Source organism: Cnephaeus nilssonii (assembly GCF_951640355.1).
Source record: "Cnephaeus nilssonii genome assembly, chromosome: 5".
NCBI lineage: Eukaryota > Metazoa > Chordata > Mammalia > Chiroptera > Vespertilionidae > Cnephaeus > Cnephaeus nilssonii.
Window position 1 is genome coordinate 52,754,613 of NC_137076.1, and position 18,390 is coordinate 52,773,002.

General features: G+C 41.5%; 1 protein-coding gene across 6 annotated transcripts in view; it reads right to left on the minus strand.

The window, feature by feature from the left end:
• Window positions 1-18,390, minus strand: part of FHIP1A (FHF complex subunit HOOK interacting protein 1A) — a 215,329-nt gene that overhangs the window by 20,141 nt on the left and 176,798 nt on the right. For all 6 annotated transcript variants that reach the window (XM_079770882.1, XM_079770881.1, XM_079770883.1 and 3 more), the window contains 3 exons: window positions 12,977-13,144; window positions 10,119-10,198; window positions 2,760-2,950 (listed from right to left, as the gene is read on the minus strand). In XM_079770882.1, coding sequence (XP_079627008.1) covers window positions 2,760-2,950; window positions 10,119-10,198; window positions 12,977-13,144 — 439 coding nt within the window. The remainder of the gene's footprint in view (window positions 1-2,759; window positions 2,951-10,118; window positions 10,199-12,976; window positions 13,145-18,390) is intronic.

Consider the following 18,390-nt stretch of genomic DNA (forward strand, 5'->3'; position numbering starts at 1 on the left):
GTTTCTGAATAATTTAAAATGCTTAGATTTTTAATAAGGAAAGATAAGAGCAGAAAGTCTACCCTCATAGGAGATATAGAACCAATGTGGCCAGTCAGACACTGGCTGTCTCCCAAGGAAAACTTACTTGGTAGCAGTCCTCAGAGAAATAAGAGCTAACCGTGGCAACCTCTCAGGTTGCTGAGAGGACTGACTTAGGTAATATATCGGATATAGTACCTGCCACAGGGTAGGTAGTGATTTTAAAGATTTTTACTTTGATTCTAAAGTGGAAGGCCTGTAATCCATGAATCTGGGGAGCAGATTTTCTCTAGAAAACACTGGGTTTTTAGAAAAGCCTGTTGACTTGTGCTGCCTTCCTGGGAACTACTGGGGTTGATATGTACCAAATGGTCTCTTTATGATAAAGTCCTATTCGCTACCAAAATGGTTCTTTTCACCTAAGGATGCTTCAAGTGTTCCCATACTCTGCCTTTGATGTTCAAGCTCTTTACTGCATAACTGAAAAATAGGAACTTCGGGGGAAAAAGGACTCAAACACGGAAAAATATATACTCTGCAGTTCCCTTAAACATCTCCCATGTGGCAAGTGCTTTATCGGTGCTAATTTAATCCTCACAACAACCTATGTGGTAGACAGTATTTTCTGCATTTATAGATTAAGAAATTGAGGCTGAGTCCTAGCTGGTTTGCCTCAGTGGACAGAGCATCGGCCTGCGGACTGAAGGGTCCCGGGTATGATTCCAGTCAAGGGCACGTGTCTGGGTTGTGGGCTCTATCCCCAGTAGGGGGCATGTAGGAGGCAGCCGATCAATGATTCTCTCTCATCATTGATGTTTCTATCTCTTTCTCTTTCCCTTCCTCTCTGAAATAAATAAAATAAAAATATACTTAAAAAAACGAAGAGATCTTCTTAAAAAAAAATAAAAAGAAAGAAATTGAGGCTGAGACCTAAGACCACCCAACTAACTGGTCCGTGGCAGAGCCGCCGCTCAAGCACAGGCTGTCTCCTGTCACTCCCTACTCTTATTTCACTTGATGCCACACCTTTGCAAGCTTCTTGCCTTCTCATTATCTAAATCTCCTCCAGACCAGGCCAGAAGGGGACCTTTAGGAATGTACATTTTCAGGCCACCAAGGTGGACATAATTCATTTTTTACGGTTCTATTGCTAAAAGGTTAGTGTTGACCTCCTATCCACTGTAAATAAAAAGACATTAAAAAACAATACTAGCAATATTTATTCAGCACTGACTACATGCCAGGTAGTCTTCTAAAGCTTTACATGTCCAAGGGCACTTATCCTTGGAACAACACTTTCAGGCTGGCACTACTTTATATACGAGGAAAACAGTTTAAAAGGTTAAGCAATTTGCCCAAGAAAGTAGCAGAGCCCAAGATTCAGAATCCTAGCTCTTAGCCACTGCACAATAATTATATCATCTATCTCCCCACCCACCTACCTACCTTTCTATCTATGTAACCACCCATCCAGTAGAGCGTTTGTCTGCTGTAAGGAACCCTGGAGGCAGCGCAGTGGAAAGAACAGAGGACCTACCCGCTAGGTAACCTTGAACAAGCCAATCCCTCTCTCTGAATGTGTTTCTTCATCTCTAACCTGAGCATCCTACCTTCTCCGAAGAATTAAATATGGTAACACAGGGAAAGAAAGTGGCAGGCACTCCACAATTGTCCGTTTAACTTGAATTTTGAATTCTGTGGCAAGATCAGCCACAGAGTCATTCTTGAAGTAACATTTTTAGTAAAGAAAGACATCAAGTTTCAAATATGTTTTTAAAAAATAATTACTTGGCAGGAAAACAGAAGAAATCCACATTAGTTTAACCAATAGGAAAATATACCTAAAATCCATCTTGTTATACTACCAAAAAAATTATTAATTTTCATGCATACACTGTATATTTAAAGAGCAAAAATCAGTAAGACAACCTTAATTTCTAAAAATTACATTTATACCAAATAGGTTGATATTTTCTGAATCAAGCAGACTGGGGCCTAACAGAAGTATACCTGGATGAACAGAATACAGATCGGATCACCAGAATCAACACCAGGTCTGGGCCACATGCTAGTGGTGGTAGGACAGGCAGAACCCTCCTGGACTAAAACAGCCCTCTGACCACCAAAGATACACAAAGCCCCCTCGTTCCAGCTGCCTGCAGGGAGCCAAGGCTGATAGAGGTGACTATTTCCATTTTACTTGTACAAGATCAAGTACAGCTGGCAAACAGCACATCACCCCTGTAGGTCAATCAAATGACTCAGATACTGTTGATGTATCACAAATTTTGAGTTTTATGAGACGTATCACAAATTTCGAGTTTTATGGTGATACGTTATTGACAGGCAAGCGTCCACAAATGGGCCATTTCAGAAATTAAAATAAGAGCTAATTCTATCTTAGTTCTTCCATCTCCACATCCCTCGCCCCTATTTTGTTTTAGAAGACATAGTGGTATGTGTCTTCCTTCACATTTGGATTCTGAGGGCGACACTAGAAATCCTAGTTAAAATAAAAGTCTGGGTGCACGGAATCGGTGACAGCTGGGCATGAAAATGAACACTAATTACAAAGTGTCATAACTCCTTACAGTGCAGAAAAGGACCTCCAACGAAACATTCATAAAAGACATGGAGCTCACTGTCTTATTCTCCATCTTCTCAAAGAGACCCATATTCCTAGGAGAGACGGAATCAGGCATCCTTTTGTTTAAAGATCATCACCAGCAAGTTCCTACCTGAACTATCGTGCGTACACTTTGACCAGAGGATATAATCCCTCTCTTGGTTCCCAAGCGTCAGGGTGATCCCGCTGGAGCAGCAGACTGGGGTCAGGGCGAGCAGCTTGGCCGCAGACACCGAGTAGCAGTCTCTCTCCTTCACAGCCCACCTCTGACTCAGCATCATGTGGTTGCAAGGGATCAGGTACCTGGAATGACAAAGAGGGCGGCATTCAGTCTCCGCAATGTCTGTTCCCAACCAGCACCCCCAAAGCCATAATCAGGAATAATGACCTATCCTCTCCCCACTCTCAATCCATCTATCCCACCAGCCCGCAGGGTTCACTCTCTTGCTTAAAATTTGTCAAGGGATTCTTTCTTCTGACAGAACAACCCCCTGTGCAGAGCATGTGAGGGCCTTCACAATTTAAGTTGCACAAACTTCCTCATCTCTTAATGGAGCTGCTATCCTATTCCTCTTTGCCTCTGTGCCTCTGCACCCACTGTGACCTTCACCCAAAAGGTGCTCTCCCTGCCTGACAAATGCCTTGTCGTCCTACAAAGTCCAGGTTCAGTGTCACCTTTTCCAGGAAGGCTTCCAGGCTACCTACTCCAAGACAGAGCTTCTCCCTTCACCATGCTCACAGACTTCTACTAAAGAAGTAGTATTTAGTATGTTATCTTGGTGTTTGCCTCCTCAATACAATGTGCTCTCACAGCAAAGGACCTCTTTCGATAATTCTGAAATATAATTCCAGGAAGTCTGCCTCCTAGTGGGCACTGGAGACAGTGGAATTGCTGCATAGTACAGGTCTTCTCCCATATTCTCCTGAGTGACTATGAGAAAATTCGGTGGCCAAAGACTCCCTGAGGGCCCCATTTCACACAAAACACTTTTGGTTGGTGATCAAAAGCATCCTAGTATCATCATGACTGTGGAGACAAGAAAATCTGAGTAATTGTTTCTGACACCCTTAGAACACATTGTGGGGAAAGAAAGCGTGTTCAAACCAAGCATATTTCATTATTTAAGTTGATATACATGGATTTCTACTCTTTGTTTGAAATATTTTTTAAAAATGGTACACTGGATCAAACCTAATAAAGCTACTTATCAAATATTACCAGTGTGTAGCTTGAAATTATATTAGAATAAAGAGGTATTGGGAATTTATAACTTTGCAAACACATGCATTCAGTAGAAATAAAGAATTTTCTTCTGAGTAAATTAAATAAAGGAAGATCCTCTGTAGGTTGAAGGAGAGTCTACAACAAGTGTGAGAATCAGTTCAAATGAATAACCCCCTTACAGTTAATGCAGTACTTCTACTGTGTCTTTATAACAAAGGCTTATTCTAGAGGGAAGGGCAGGAAAACTGTACACTGACCCTCTGCCTTTCCATCATTTATAGAGAAAGATTTTTTTAAAACAACAAAAAGATTTTTTAAAAACAAAACAAACAAAAATTAATGTTCACTATAGCATTATTTACAATAGCCAAGTTAGGAAAGCAACCTAGGTATCCATTGATAAATCCTATATAATAAAGAGGTGATATGCAAATTGACTGTCACTCCAACACACAAGATGGCTGCCTCCATGTGGTCAAAGATGGCTGCCCCCATGTGGACACAAGATGGCCACCACAAGATGGCTGGTAGGGGAGGGCAGTTGGGAGGGACCAGGCCTGCAGGGGAGGGCAGTTGGGAGGGACAAGGCCTGCAGGAGAGGGCAGTTGGGGGGGACCAGGCCTGCAGGGGAAGGCAGTTAGGGGCGACCAGGCTAGCAAGGGAGGGAAGTTAGGGGCAATCGGGCCAGCAGGGGAGGGCAGTTGGGGGTGACATGGCTGGCAAGGGAGGGCAGTTATGGGTGACCGGGACAGCAGGGGAGGGCAGTTGGGGGCAACCAGGCTGGCAGGGGAGCAGTTAGGTGTTGATCAGGCTGGCAGGGGAGTTGGGGGGTGATCAGGCTGACAGGCAGAAGCGATTAGGGGCAATCAGGCAGGCAGGCAGGCAGGCAGGCGAGCGGTTGGGAGCCAGCAGTCCCGGATTACCAGGATCAGGCCTAAACGGGCAGTTAGACATCCCTTGAGGGGTCCCAGATTGGAGAGGGTGCAGGCTGGGCTGAGGGACACCTCCCCCCTGTGCACGAATTTCATGCATCAGGCCTCTAGTGAATGAATAAAGAAGATGTGGCACATATTCACAATGGAATATTACTTAGGCATAAAAAAGAATGATATCCTGTCATTTGTAATAACATGGATGGATCTAGAGGGTATTGTGCTAAGCGAAGTTAAGTCAGACAGAGAAAGACAAATACCATAGGATCTCACTTATACTTGAATTTTTTTTAAAGTCAAAACAAACAAATAAACCAAACATAACAAACTCATAGAAACACAGAACAAACTGATGGCTGCCAGAGGGGAAAGCATTGTAGACATGAGTGACAAGGTGAAGGGGAAGACAATCAATAATAGTGAGTAACTTTGAACAGTGACAGATGGTTACTAGTGTGGTGATCACATCATAAGATATAAAATGTTGAATCGCTATGTTATACACCTGAAACTAATATAGTATTGTATGCCAACTATACTTAAATTTTAAAAAAGAAAGAAACAGAACAAATGTCAAATATCAAAATGAAGTGGCTGTCGGTAGCAGAAAAGTCACTGAGGAATTTAGTATAAGTATTTCTCATCAGACTATCTTTTCATTTTTACTCTACTTATTTTGTTTAGGAGTCTTATTTAAATTCAGAAAGTCATAAATATAATCACAAAATAATAAATATCTGATTTTAGGAGTCCAGATTACTCAAAGCCATTCCACAACATAGCAGGAAAAATATATATTGTCCATACTGTCCTCCCTCTTTTCATTTTTTCCCCGACTCTCTACACCCCTTGTCTATTTTCTCTTTTCCTGGGTATCACTCATTAAAACAAGTCATCATCACTTCTGAAACAATTCAATGACAACCAGTTAATATCAAAGCACACATATTGCCTATTGCTCCATCGACAATAAAAACAAACAAAACAGTGCAGTACAATGACGTAAACAAGGTGCTTCTTGTGGGATGATGACGATGACCTGAATAACAGATCACTAGACAAACATTTAGAAAGCAACGTTAACGAATTTCAAAAACTATCCTTCTATTTTCAAAGATAGTATGGCCACATTTCTCCTATTTGTCCCACCCTAGGCTGGCTGGCATTCCCCCCAAACCCTCCTCCAGACACTTAACTCTTGTGCTAGATGGAAATGTTCCTGAAGTGCACACACAGCTGCTCTTTGAACAAAACAGCCTCTATCTGAACACAACAGGCAATGCAGTTCGTAAAGCTGACAATGGACCAGCACTTCTGAAAAAAAAAACACCCTACCCAGAACATTCATCAATGGCATCCGGAAGATTAAGCAGTTAAATTCTGCCTAAACTGGGAAGCGCCAGGAACCTGGGGGTGATCTCTCCCTTCACTGCTCCTCAGCATTTCTGCCTGCCCTTGGCCTATCACATATCACATCCATGGAGATGGATAATTTCTCCTTGGTTTTCTGCTCACTAAAATAGCCTCTCTTTGGGGAGTATCTTATTTCAATGTACTTTTCTGATATTTTGCTAACTGAAAGAAGGATATTAGTTGCAATTGGATTATCACTTTGAGATGTCAATATTTAAGAGTATTTGGGTTACAACGAAATCAATGTCTAGTTATTATTTATTTATCACATAACAAATAACTCCATTAAAAGGATTCACATAATCTTCACTGCTCTACTGCCTCCCAGATCTACAAATTCATCGTGTACACTTGAGTGACAGCAATGGCAACAACAAAAGGATGGATTACAAACCTATATTTTATGTCCCTTAAGATAAAGTTCAAATGAATAACAGAATAAGGACTTTTCATTATTCTTGCTTTTGGTATAGATTCTAAATCAGAAGAGACATTGTTTTCATTAGTTTAAAATGCATTTTCTAGAAAATTCCACTTCCTTAAATTTGTGCAATACCTTATAGCATTTCAACACATTTTCACAGATATCACCACAGTTGATCCTTCTAAAAACCTTATGAGGCAGCAAATTCCAAAACCAGAACAGGTCTGGTCAAATCAGCAGTTCACTCCCACTCTGGGGCCCCAGCTGGATTCTTGCCTCCACTGTTCATAGCCTTGTTTTCATATTTTTTATCTCTTTATATCTCTTTCTGCTGCAAACTTAATACCTTCCTCAATCTATCTTCTAGTTCATTAAGTCTCTCTTAATCTGTATCTTAAATGCTATTTATCCCAAACACTCAGCTTTCTTCATTTTAATAATTACAGTTTTTGTTTCTAAGAGTTCTAGGTGGTTCTTTCTCAAATCTGCTTGTCATTTTTGTTTGATTAAAACTATCTATTTTCTTAAAAGAAAATAACATATGTTGGTGAGGATATGGAGAAATCCATATGTTGGTAGGCATGTAAAATGGTGCAGCTGTTATGGAAAACCATAAAAAAAATTAAAGTAGAATTACCATATAATCTAGCAATTCCACTTCTAGGCATATATCTAAAGAATTGCTAACAGGGTCTTAAAGAGATGTTTGTATACCCATAGTAGCATTACTCACAGTAGCCAAAAACTGGAAGTAATCCACAGTGCCCATCAACAGATGGATGAATTAAAAATATGGTATAAACCATAGAATCGTATTCAGCCTTAAAAAGGAAAAAAAATGGACATGGTACAACATGGATGAACCTTAAAGACACTTGTATGCTAAGTGACATAAGTCAGGTACAAAAAGGCAAACACTATTGATTCCACTTATATGAGGTACCTAGAGTAGTCAAATTTAGAGAGTCAGAAAGTAGAACAGTGGTTGCCAGGGGCTAGGGGGAGGGAGAAATGGGGAGTTATTGTTTAATAATTACAGTGTTACTTTTGCAAGGTGAAAACAGTTCTGAGATGGATGGTGGTGATAGTTGCACAACGATGTGAATGTACTTAGTACCATTGAACAGTACACTTCCTAATAGTTAGGCGGGGAATGGTTATGTGCATGTTCCACAATTATAAATAATTTTAAATGTGGGGGGAATCAGTAGTTCAGAGGGCAGAGAGGGCAGAGACCAGGAAGTAGAGGTTGCCCAGGTCCCTCCTACATGCCCGACTTCTGTGTAAGTCCTCTATTCGCTCTTCTCATGGATTCCCCCAGGCAGTGCAGCAGAATTAGAAATAAAGCATTCAATAAAAGGCGACCTTCTTCTTCATCATCATCATCATTGTCATCATCAAAGAAACAAAGAAGGAAGCCTAGGATGGCTTTGTTGGGATTTTTTCCATTATTCTATTCATACACTCTTCTAGTAATTCCTTACCCAGGAAATAACTAGTCCTGACTTGAGCATGTACATATTTCCACCATGAGCTAATTAATTCTTCACCGTCATAAGGTACAGATCTGCGTTTCAACAACAACAACAACGAAAATCCTTAACTAATATCATCTCTAAGGACAGTTTTTAGCAAACACCACTTTAGAAGCAGACAAAAGGTGAGGAGAGGCCACCTTGTAAAAGCAGACAGCCAGCTTCCACCGCCTGGCTCAGCTGGCCAGGTGGCCCAGTATGGGGAAGCTCCGCCCCTCCAGGGCGGGGCCAGGCATCCAGGTACACTAAAAGAGACTCCTGCTTTTCATGCCTCAGAGAAGCAGTATTGGAGAGTTTAACATTTAAATATAATCAGGCTTTACCCTTGTTGGAGGCAAAGTCTAGTTTTGGGGAATAGAAAAGGCTTTAACAAGCTGCTCTGACAGATTTCAGCCAGTGTTGCTAATGCATTCTGTCATATCGGTAGAGATTTGATGGGGAGCTAAGTAATCCTTCTGGGACAGATAACTAATGCCCTACCTACCCAGATGACCCCGGGCATTCACTCCTGATAGGATTTGTTCTTTGCTAATGCCTCAAGAGTGGTTGTTGATGACCTGATCTAAACCACTAAAAAGTCCAAAACTCTTTTTAAACATAGAAAATGAATAGGTGATATTCTCCCATAACGGGATAACTCTGAAGGCCTCCACCACGATGCCACCACCAACCTTCCTGCCTGTTTTTTATCATTCGCTTTTGCAGGTGCTACAGCTACACGGCACTGCTCCTTCAGCCAGTGGTTAGCCAGCCATCAGAATACCCTGGAGAGTTTGTAAAACATGCCCACCCCCAATTGGCGGAGCCAGCCCCTCTGGGAGAAAGCCAAGAATGTGCGTTTCTAACTAGCTCTGGAGCGATGCCATGCTGCTGTCCCCATGATGACACTCCCATCCTCCTCCTTTTCCAAAGAACTACCTCTTTGGAAATGCTGGTACATGCACTTGGAATGCCATCTCCCATTCTACCTACATTGTATCAAAGACCACAAGGGGGCCCGGGCAGTCCACATCTCCTCCTCTCCCTCTGCTCTGGCTTCTTCCACCCTATTCCCAGAGATGGCTCACAGGAAGGGTGGGGAAACCCAGTAAGGAGCGGGGAGGTGGAGGACATGCCCAGGACCTGGTGGCTTTTCCGAACCACCAGAGGGGAGTATGGAGCGCAGACCCCAGCAACCCTCCCTTTCTTCCTTTACAGAAGCAGCTGCTGCCCTCGGGGACCCCAGAAGGAGAGGCAGACCTGGGCCAAGACAGGAGTCGGGGTTCCTGAGTGCCCTTGCCAAATGACCAAATTAATGTTGTCTTAATAGTAGTCCACTCTGACTCCCAACACCTGGCATCAAATACCAGCCACTTGATGAAACCCTTCCCACTGGTGCCCCTGAAGGACACACCTTTTCTACCTTGTACATAAGTAAGTCCTTCCAACTCATCTGCTCCACACCTTACTCCCTTCTGAACTGTACACAGAAAGTACTCATTAAATATTTACTGAATTTAATTGAAACACACATACAGGTTAGAGTGCACATTGTATTTGTACCATTACCAAAGCAATAGTCACAGGAACTATATATCAACAGCATTTCATATTTAGAAAAGTTTGTTTTTTTCCTCCAAATAACACAGGTCCCCTTGTTTATGAAAAAGACATTCAGCCACGCCTCAGAAAAGCTTTTATAATAATTCTGAAAATTTCCAAACATCCTACCTTTCCTTTGCAGGAGCATATTTGTAACATAATGTATTTGGCCCCCTGAAAACTTTTAACAATAAAACTAAAATTAACCTTGGGAAATAATGCAGAAATTAAATTGACTGGTCTTGATGATTTCCTTTCTTCGACGCACAGCCCCTATTTAGCTTATGTTACCAAAGAAATATATAATAGCAAGAGTACAGAGTGAGTTTTTCTTTAAAGGGAACAAAAGATGGCCACTCACCTCAAAACTAGTTGTAACATCACGTCCTCACAGTGTAAACCGATGAGAGTCCTAAATAATGCCAGGGACACCACACAGAGCTGGGGAACAATAAACACGTTCTATTTCAGATATTGGAAGGACGGCTCCACTCTCCACAGATGGCAAATAAATCAGAATTACAAAATAAAATGGCCTCTTTTATTCAGCAGTTTTGATGAAACATGCTGCTGCCACAGAGAATGTGCATTACGGGTATTCAGGCTATCGGTTCTGTAGGGCTCTATTAGAAAGACTATGCCTGGAATTACACCATTATGCAGAATTGCCCCCCTACAAAATGCCCCCCTCACAGTGCCACCTGTTTAAGACCCACATAAAGATGCTGCTTGTCACCTGTTTGCCTAAGTTATTTTCAGATATGACATTCATTATCTGCAAGGCCTGGCTAACAGGAAACTGCATATGCTCTGACCAAACTTCCCTCTCGAATTCTCAGCCCTGAGCCGCAGCTCCTCGTGGCTTTGGGGCAAACCTTCTCCTCCGTTCCATTTTCAGTTGTGTTGAGGGTGTGATAATACACTTTCCTAAGAAGTTCATTAAAAAAACACACATACACAAAGAAATAAGACTTCTCTCACTCTCTGATTTCCATAAAGGAAAGCTACACAACCAAACTGGAAAGAAACCCAAAGGTATATTATAAAACCGTCATGCCCCTTTGGGAGTAAGCGCTTATCATTCTATCAGGCCAGGTAAGTAATTGGAATTCAGGCTCTCCTTCTTTGTACAGGAAGCATGCATTGGAGAGTTATAGGGGCAGGTTTATCTGGATCTTTACAGATTAGAAATAGGAGCAAATAGGTATTTTGTAGGAGGATAATTCTGCATCATGGCCTAATTCCAGGTTTAGGCTTTCTAATCGAATACTATAGGACAGTGGTCGGCAAACTGCGGCTCATGAGCCACATGCGGCTCTTCGGCCCCTTGAGTGTGGCTCTTCCACAAAATACCACGTGCGGGCGTGCACGTACAGTGTGATTGAAACTTCGTGGCCCATGCGCTGAAGTCGGTTTTCGGCCTCGGTGAGTCTATTTTGAAGAAGTGGTTCTAACGCCGAGCCACACTCAAGGGGCCAAAGAGCCTCGTGTGGCTCGTGAGCTGCGGTTTGCCTACAACTGCTATAGGAGAACAGACAGTCTGAATACACATTCTCTGTTTACTCTTACAACTTAATGATAAAAAGACAAGTACAGGGGGATAAGGACACATATGTAATATCTTAATCAATAAAGAAATTTAAAAAAAGACAAGTACACAGTGCTGTGCACCCTAGACATTGATTTGAAGGGTTACTATGGTAATACTGTATATAATCTAGTATTGTTAACTATAACCACCATGCTGTATATTAGATCCCAAGAATTTATTCATCTTAAAGCTGGAAATTTATACACTTTGACCAACACTGTGCAGTTTGATAAACTATAGTAGCTATTTAAGCTTTTATCTTTAGAGTAAGTATATTGTCCCATAAACTTAACTTGTTCTTTCTAAAGGTTATTCTTTGTGTATTATCAATTATTTGGTTCAGTTCAGGTTTAGAAATTTAACTTTCAATCTATTGGTATCATTGAATCTAAAGTGTATCTCTTGTAGATGGCATATGGTTGGCTCTTCTTTTCTTATCCAGTCTGACCATCTCTGCCTTTTGATTAAGTTTTGAACCTATTCACATTTAATAATATTGTTATAATTGGACTTCTGTCTGCTGTTTTACTTTTTGTTTTCTATATGTCTTATGATTTTTTATTCTCCTATTCCTCTTTTACTGTCTTGTTTTGCATTAAGTGAATATTTTTCCCTAGTATTACATTTTTATTCCTTTAATAATTTTCATATATATATATCTTCACCCAAGGACATGTTCATTGATTTTTAGAGAGAGCGGAAGAGAGAGAGACAGAGACAGAGACAGAGAGACAGAGAGAAACATTGATAACTTGCCTCTTGTATTCACGCCGACTGGAATTGAACAGGCAACCGAGGTATGTCCCCTGACTGTAATCAAACCTGCACCCTTTCGGCATATGAAAAAATGCTCCAGCTAGCCGAGCCATACCAGCCAGGGTTCACTATATTTTTAAAGTTATTTTATTAGTGGTTTCTCTCGGCCTTACCATATACATCTTAACTTATCAGACTTTACTTCAGATTTATATTAAATTAGCTCCTGTGGAATAGAGAAATATTACTCCTATGTAGCTCTATCCTTTCCCCTTTTGTGCTATTATTATTATTATTATACATATTATATATGTATGTATGTGTTGCAGACTCAATAATCCATTGAGTTATTATTCTTTTACTTTTAAAACAATAATTGTAATTAAATAGAGATAGCCTTTGGTGGAGGAGGGGGGTTGCAAAGGGTGATAGTAATAGTATAAGAGGATTTTCCAAGTTGATCAGAACTTCAAACTGAAGAATGGCTTCCTAAATTCACAACTGCCCAGACTTCCATTTCAAAATACTGGAGGACAGAAATATCATCTCTAACATCCAGACTTGCTACACTCGGGTTCTTTGGCTTTGCCTGTACTCACACCCATATGTTCTGCTGCATCGTGCCTCCTCCGAAGCACATTCTGCTAGTTCCACAGAAGAAAGTGCCAACCCAGACAAACTGAGAAACATGTCCTATGAAAGGCAGTAAGTGCCACCGCCCTGTCAAAAGGACTCCTAAGAGCAAAATGCATTATCTGTTTCCAAAGTAGAAAAGGTAATGGCTGCAAGAAAAAAAAAATGGTGGGGGTGGGGGGAGGAAAAAAAAGAATATTCATAATCTTCTTCCAAAACGAACTCTCCTGAAATCTTACCCGAAATGGGGTGTTGATTCGACTGGTGAGAGTGTCTAGGATGTGAACATTCTCGTGCCGGTGCAACAGGATAAAACGGAGGAAGATCTCAAGTAGCGCTGGCTCGGAGATGCTACGCAGAAAAAGGTCCAAGTAGGCGGTTGTGGTCATGACCTCCTCCACAGTCACCTGGGACCAACGACAGCATGAGCACAGGTGAGCATCCTCTCGACACTATGATACATGCCTCACCGCAGTGACCCCATCAAGGCAAGAACACTCCTGCCACAAGAACACACCTCAGAGCTTCATCTGAAGCCCGTAACCCATTCACACTCTACAACACCTCATGCTGCTTCCTCCCTTTAGTTCAGTAAGGGAAAAGCAAAGGCATAAAGAAGCTGTTCAATGTTCAGACAACTCTAATCAGCAAATGCAGTTCACACACCATAAAGATTTCAGTATGTAATCTCAGAGGGGAAAAAGATAATGGAAAGTATTTACATGGTCAGCAAAGGAGTAATTAGATAGCTCAGCATAACTTGTTTCATTATTAGTCATTCAATGAGTATTTGTTGAGACCTGCTATGTATTAGGAGCTGAAAACATTAAGAAGATATTTTCGGCCGGGAAGATGGATTATACATATGACCTAACATACAAAATAATATGCTAACAAATGGCAAACGAGAGGGGAAGACACAAAGGGATGCGGATATTCAGATACGTTTCTGGAAAGTTGCAAGTCACTGCATAATATGCATAAAGTGTTACTTATAATCTGCTATAAGAGTTTACGGCTTATAAAGTAACGGTGGCTTTTTTTGTAATACAAATTAGTATTTTCTACGTGGTGTGATCTTCCCCAGGCAGTAAAATTCCAATCTTTCAGGAAACAGAATGCTCTAAAGAGTCAAGTTTTTCAAAGAGCCGAGGATGTGCTGCTTAAAGCATCAAGAAATTAACATTATCATTGTGACTGGGAATATGTTAAGAGCTAGCATACATTTGTCTTCCTAAAAGCAGCATATCACATCTCTTGCTGAACGGGGGACATCAATCGCCCTATGGTCTGTAGTGCAGAAATACGCAAACAGGGGCGCAGGAAAATCACTAGGGAAACTTCAAAGCTGCCGACTGCAACCCCATGCCCTAGAACTCCTGGCCATCTCCGCTGCCTGATGACTCAGGAAATGGCCGACGACACTTTCAGCGGGATTACATCTTCTCCTTTTCAGTTTTCCATCTTCTTTATTTCTCCCTTTGGAAGGGGTAACTGTCACTTTATCATACTGTCACTGGGCCATTCCTTTTATGTACATTTCTCCTTCCCCTTGTAATTTTCTGCTTTCAAAACCCACAACGCAGTTTAGGAACTAGATCTCCAAATCCGCTTGTATAAGTGTAGAGGGGCCTTGTGCGGACACATCTGTGCATTATGGCTTCAATTACTTCCACGAATTTCTTGGTTCTTAGGTATATTCTAGGTCAACGAGTCCAGGTGGGTAAGAGGTTGCCAAGTCAGTTGTGCCTGTTTTCTTTTTTGCTGAGCAAGGCATGCCTGCACACTGCATGTCAACCCGCTCTCTCAGAACCCATTGACAACTCACCAGCAGTGCCCTGGGTGGTCTGAGAAGGGCCTCAGAGGGCAGACACCCTTCCCCCACCAGCTCAGCACTAATGTTGTGAGAGCCACTGTGTCATGGGAGCCACTTCAAAGGGCTCTCTGTGGCCCAAATATAGCAAAGGAAATGTAAGCATCAACCGCTTAGGGAATAAATTACCTTGAGAAGAGTGCTTCTCGTGGGCTGCCCCAGCTTCTGAAACAAGCTGCTTCTATCCTGTGTCTCCCAGTATTCTGTAGTTACTGGCTCCTGGCACTTAGTCCTGTGCCGGGACACAGGCTGTCTTTTTCCTTATTACTCCAATGCGATGTACTGATCTAGCACCTACGCAGCACTTAATAAATACCTCCTGCATAAATGACATCCCCCAAGGACCCAGTGATTCACGTTGACCAGAGCTGAGCTTCATTTTTAATTCTTCTCTCTTCTCTGTATGTGTCCTGAAGGCCCCAGAGAGAGGGGGCATTTATAATGAAGACATAAAATAACAGATGTCACCAAGTAGCTGGGGGCGGCGGGGGGGGGGGGGGGGGGGGGGGGGATAGGACGCCGCGGAGGGGAATGACCCACAATACCTAACAGGTAGTTTCATGAGCTCACACCCTTTCCACTATGGCAAGCTCGGGGTCCTTCTGCAGAAATTGAATCCCAAATCATTTAGGCGAAAGTCCAACTCCCTAACATTTTGATCACTAGAAAAAAAGTAGCACTGATCCCTCCAAATGGGCGTGTAGTTTCATCTTCCCTACTGAGCGGACCTTCATGCAGAACTCCGGGCGCTGCCTTGGCACCAACAACGCAGCATCAGCGTGCCCCCGACCCCTCAGTTACACACGACCTTAATAAGCTCAAAAGCACAGCAATCAACTCTCCAGAATATAAGTCTCAGTCTTGAGGGCTGCCATGGGAGGAGGGCGCTAAGCATCTATTGTTTACTATCTTCGGCTGGATACCAGTAAATGAAAGATTTTTTTTTAATAAATCAAAGCTGTCATTTATAAGTTAAGAGGATTTAAGAAAGCACTTGGAAGGACAGCACTTACATAACGTGGTATAAATATTAAGGACCCAATTCTACTGAGCATCAAATCGCACACTCGTTATAAATCGAGGTCACACTCACCTTAAACTAATACCCGAACCAGGAAAATCTGGTTCCTTCTCTTTCCATTTCTTTTCTCCTCCATATTGTCAGAGCCCTTAGAAGCCTTTTATCCCAGAAAATCTTCTCCTGGACCATTATCTTACTTTTCAGAATCTTCCTCTAATCCACCAAATAGGCAACCCCCTTCGCAAGGATGAGACCAGAGCCTAAGTGTGATCACTTGAAAGGTAACAATAAACCAGGAGAAAGCAGCCCTGCTGTGCAGAAAGTAAACCGGAAGCTTCCACTAATGCCCCAAAGAGGGAGCATTAGCCAAACAGGAAGCAGCCTCTGCTTTATGGTCCAATTACAAAAGATAAGCAGCTGTTGATAGTAAGACCTGCTGACTGTCAATATCAATTTATAAAGAATTGCAGGTAGCTACAAATCTACATAGAAATTCTAGAAGAAATAATAAATGAGGTTCTATTTTACCACCGTATAGCTTAGAAATGTTATTTCTTACTAAAGGTAGAACAGAATGACTATAATTACCTAAGGAAAACTCATTCCTACAAACAAATAATTATTCTTGACAAGGTAAGTACAACTGTAAACCAAAATAGTATATCTGCTTAGGTACTCTTTTTTTTTCTTGTTGAGGTCAAATTGGTATATAACATTATATTAGTTTGAGGTGCACAACATAATAATTTGATCTTTATATACATTATAGTGATTGCCACAATAAGTCTAGTTACCATCCATCACCACACAATTGAACCCCTTAACTTATGTCACCCACCCCCTAATTCCCTTCCCTTCTGACACTCACTAATCTGCTCTCTGTATCTATGAATTTTGTTGTTTTGTTCATACGTGTTTTGGTTTTTAGATTCTACATATAAGTGAAATCATATGGTATTTGTCTGTCTGACTTATTTCCCTTATTTCACTTAGCATAATATCATCAAGTTCTATCCACATTATTGCAAATGGTAAGATTTTCTTCTTTTTATATATATACCAGTGGCCCGGTGCATGAAATTCGTGCACGGGGACTGGGGGGGGGGTGTCCCTCAGCCTGGCCTGCACCCTCTCCAATCTGGGACCCCTTGGGGGATGTCCGACTTCTGGTTTAGGCCTGATCTCTGTGGGACATCCCGCTCGCAATCCAGGACCACTGGCTCCTAAGCACTCGCCTGCCTGCCTGATTGCTCCTAACCACTCTGGCTGTCACCCTGCTCGCCCCCAACTGCCCCCCCTGCCAGCCTTCTTGCCCCCAACTGCCCTCCCCCCCCCCCCGCCAGCCTGACCACCCCACTGCCCTCCCCTCCTGGCCTGATTGCCCCTAATCGCCTCTGCCTCAGCCCCACCACCAAGGCTTTGTCCAGAAGGACATCCAGGAAGGTCTTCCAGAAAATCTCCCAGTCTAATTAGCATATTACCCTTTTATTAGTATAGATACCACATCTTTTTTATCCATTCACTTATCAATGGACACTTAGGTTATTGTAAGTAATGTCCATACTACCCAAAGCAATCTACAGACTCAATGGAATCCCTATCAATATTCCAATGGCATTCTTCATAGAACTAGAACAAATAACTCTAAAATTTGTATAGAATCACAAACACCCTGAATAGCCAAAGCAATCTTGAGAAAGAAGAACAAAGTGGAAGGTATCACATTCCATGATTTTAAACTATACTACAAAGCTATAGTAATCAAAAACTATAGTATTGGCATAAAAACAGACACATTGATCAATGGAACAGAGTAGAGAGCCCATAAATAAATCCATACATATATAGATAATTAATTTATGACAAAGGAGCCAAGAATATACAAAATTGGAGAAAGGACAGTCTTTTTGATAAACAGTGGTGAGAAAACTAGACAGATACATACAACAGAATGAAACCAAACCACTCTCTTAATACACCACACACAAAAATTAACTCAAAAATGTATTAAAGACTTGAGTGTCAGACTTGACACCATAAAATTCCCAGAAGAAAACACAGGCAGTAGGCTCCTTGCCATAGGTCTTGGTAATGATTTTTTGGATCTGACTCTAAATCAAAGGTAACAAAAGCAAAAATAAACAAATGAGACTACATCAAACTAAAACCTTCTGCAAAGCAAAGGAAACCATCAACAAAATAAGAAGGTAACCTACTGAATGTGTATGCAAATCATATATCTGATAAGGGGTTAATGTTCAAAATATATAAAGAACTCAACTCACAGCAAAAACAAACAAACAAACAAATGAAATGCGATTTTAAAATGGGCAAAGGATCTAAATAAGACATTTTCCCAAAGAAGACATGCAAATGGCCAACAGGCACTTCAAAAGATGTTCAACATTACTAATTATCGGGGAAATGTAAATTAAAAACACACAATGAAATTACCTAACACATATTAGATTGGCTATTATCAAAAAGACAAGAAAGAGTGTTGGAGAGGCTGTGGAGAAAAGGGAACCGCATGCACTGTTGGTGGGAATGTAAGTTGGTACAACCACTATGGAAAATAGTATGAAGTTCCTCGAAAATCAAAAATAGAACTACCATACACCCCAGAAATTCTACCAGTAGGTACTTATCTGAATGAAGCAGAAACACTAATTTGAAAAGATCTCTGCATGTCTATATTCATGGCAGCATTACTCACAGTGGTACTCTTATTGCTTACTATTCAGCCCATGTTGTAGAAA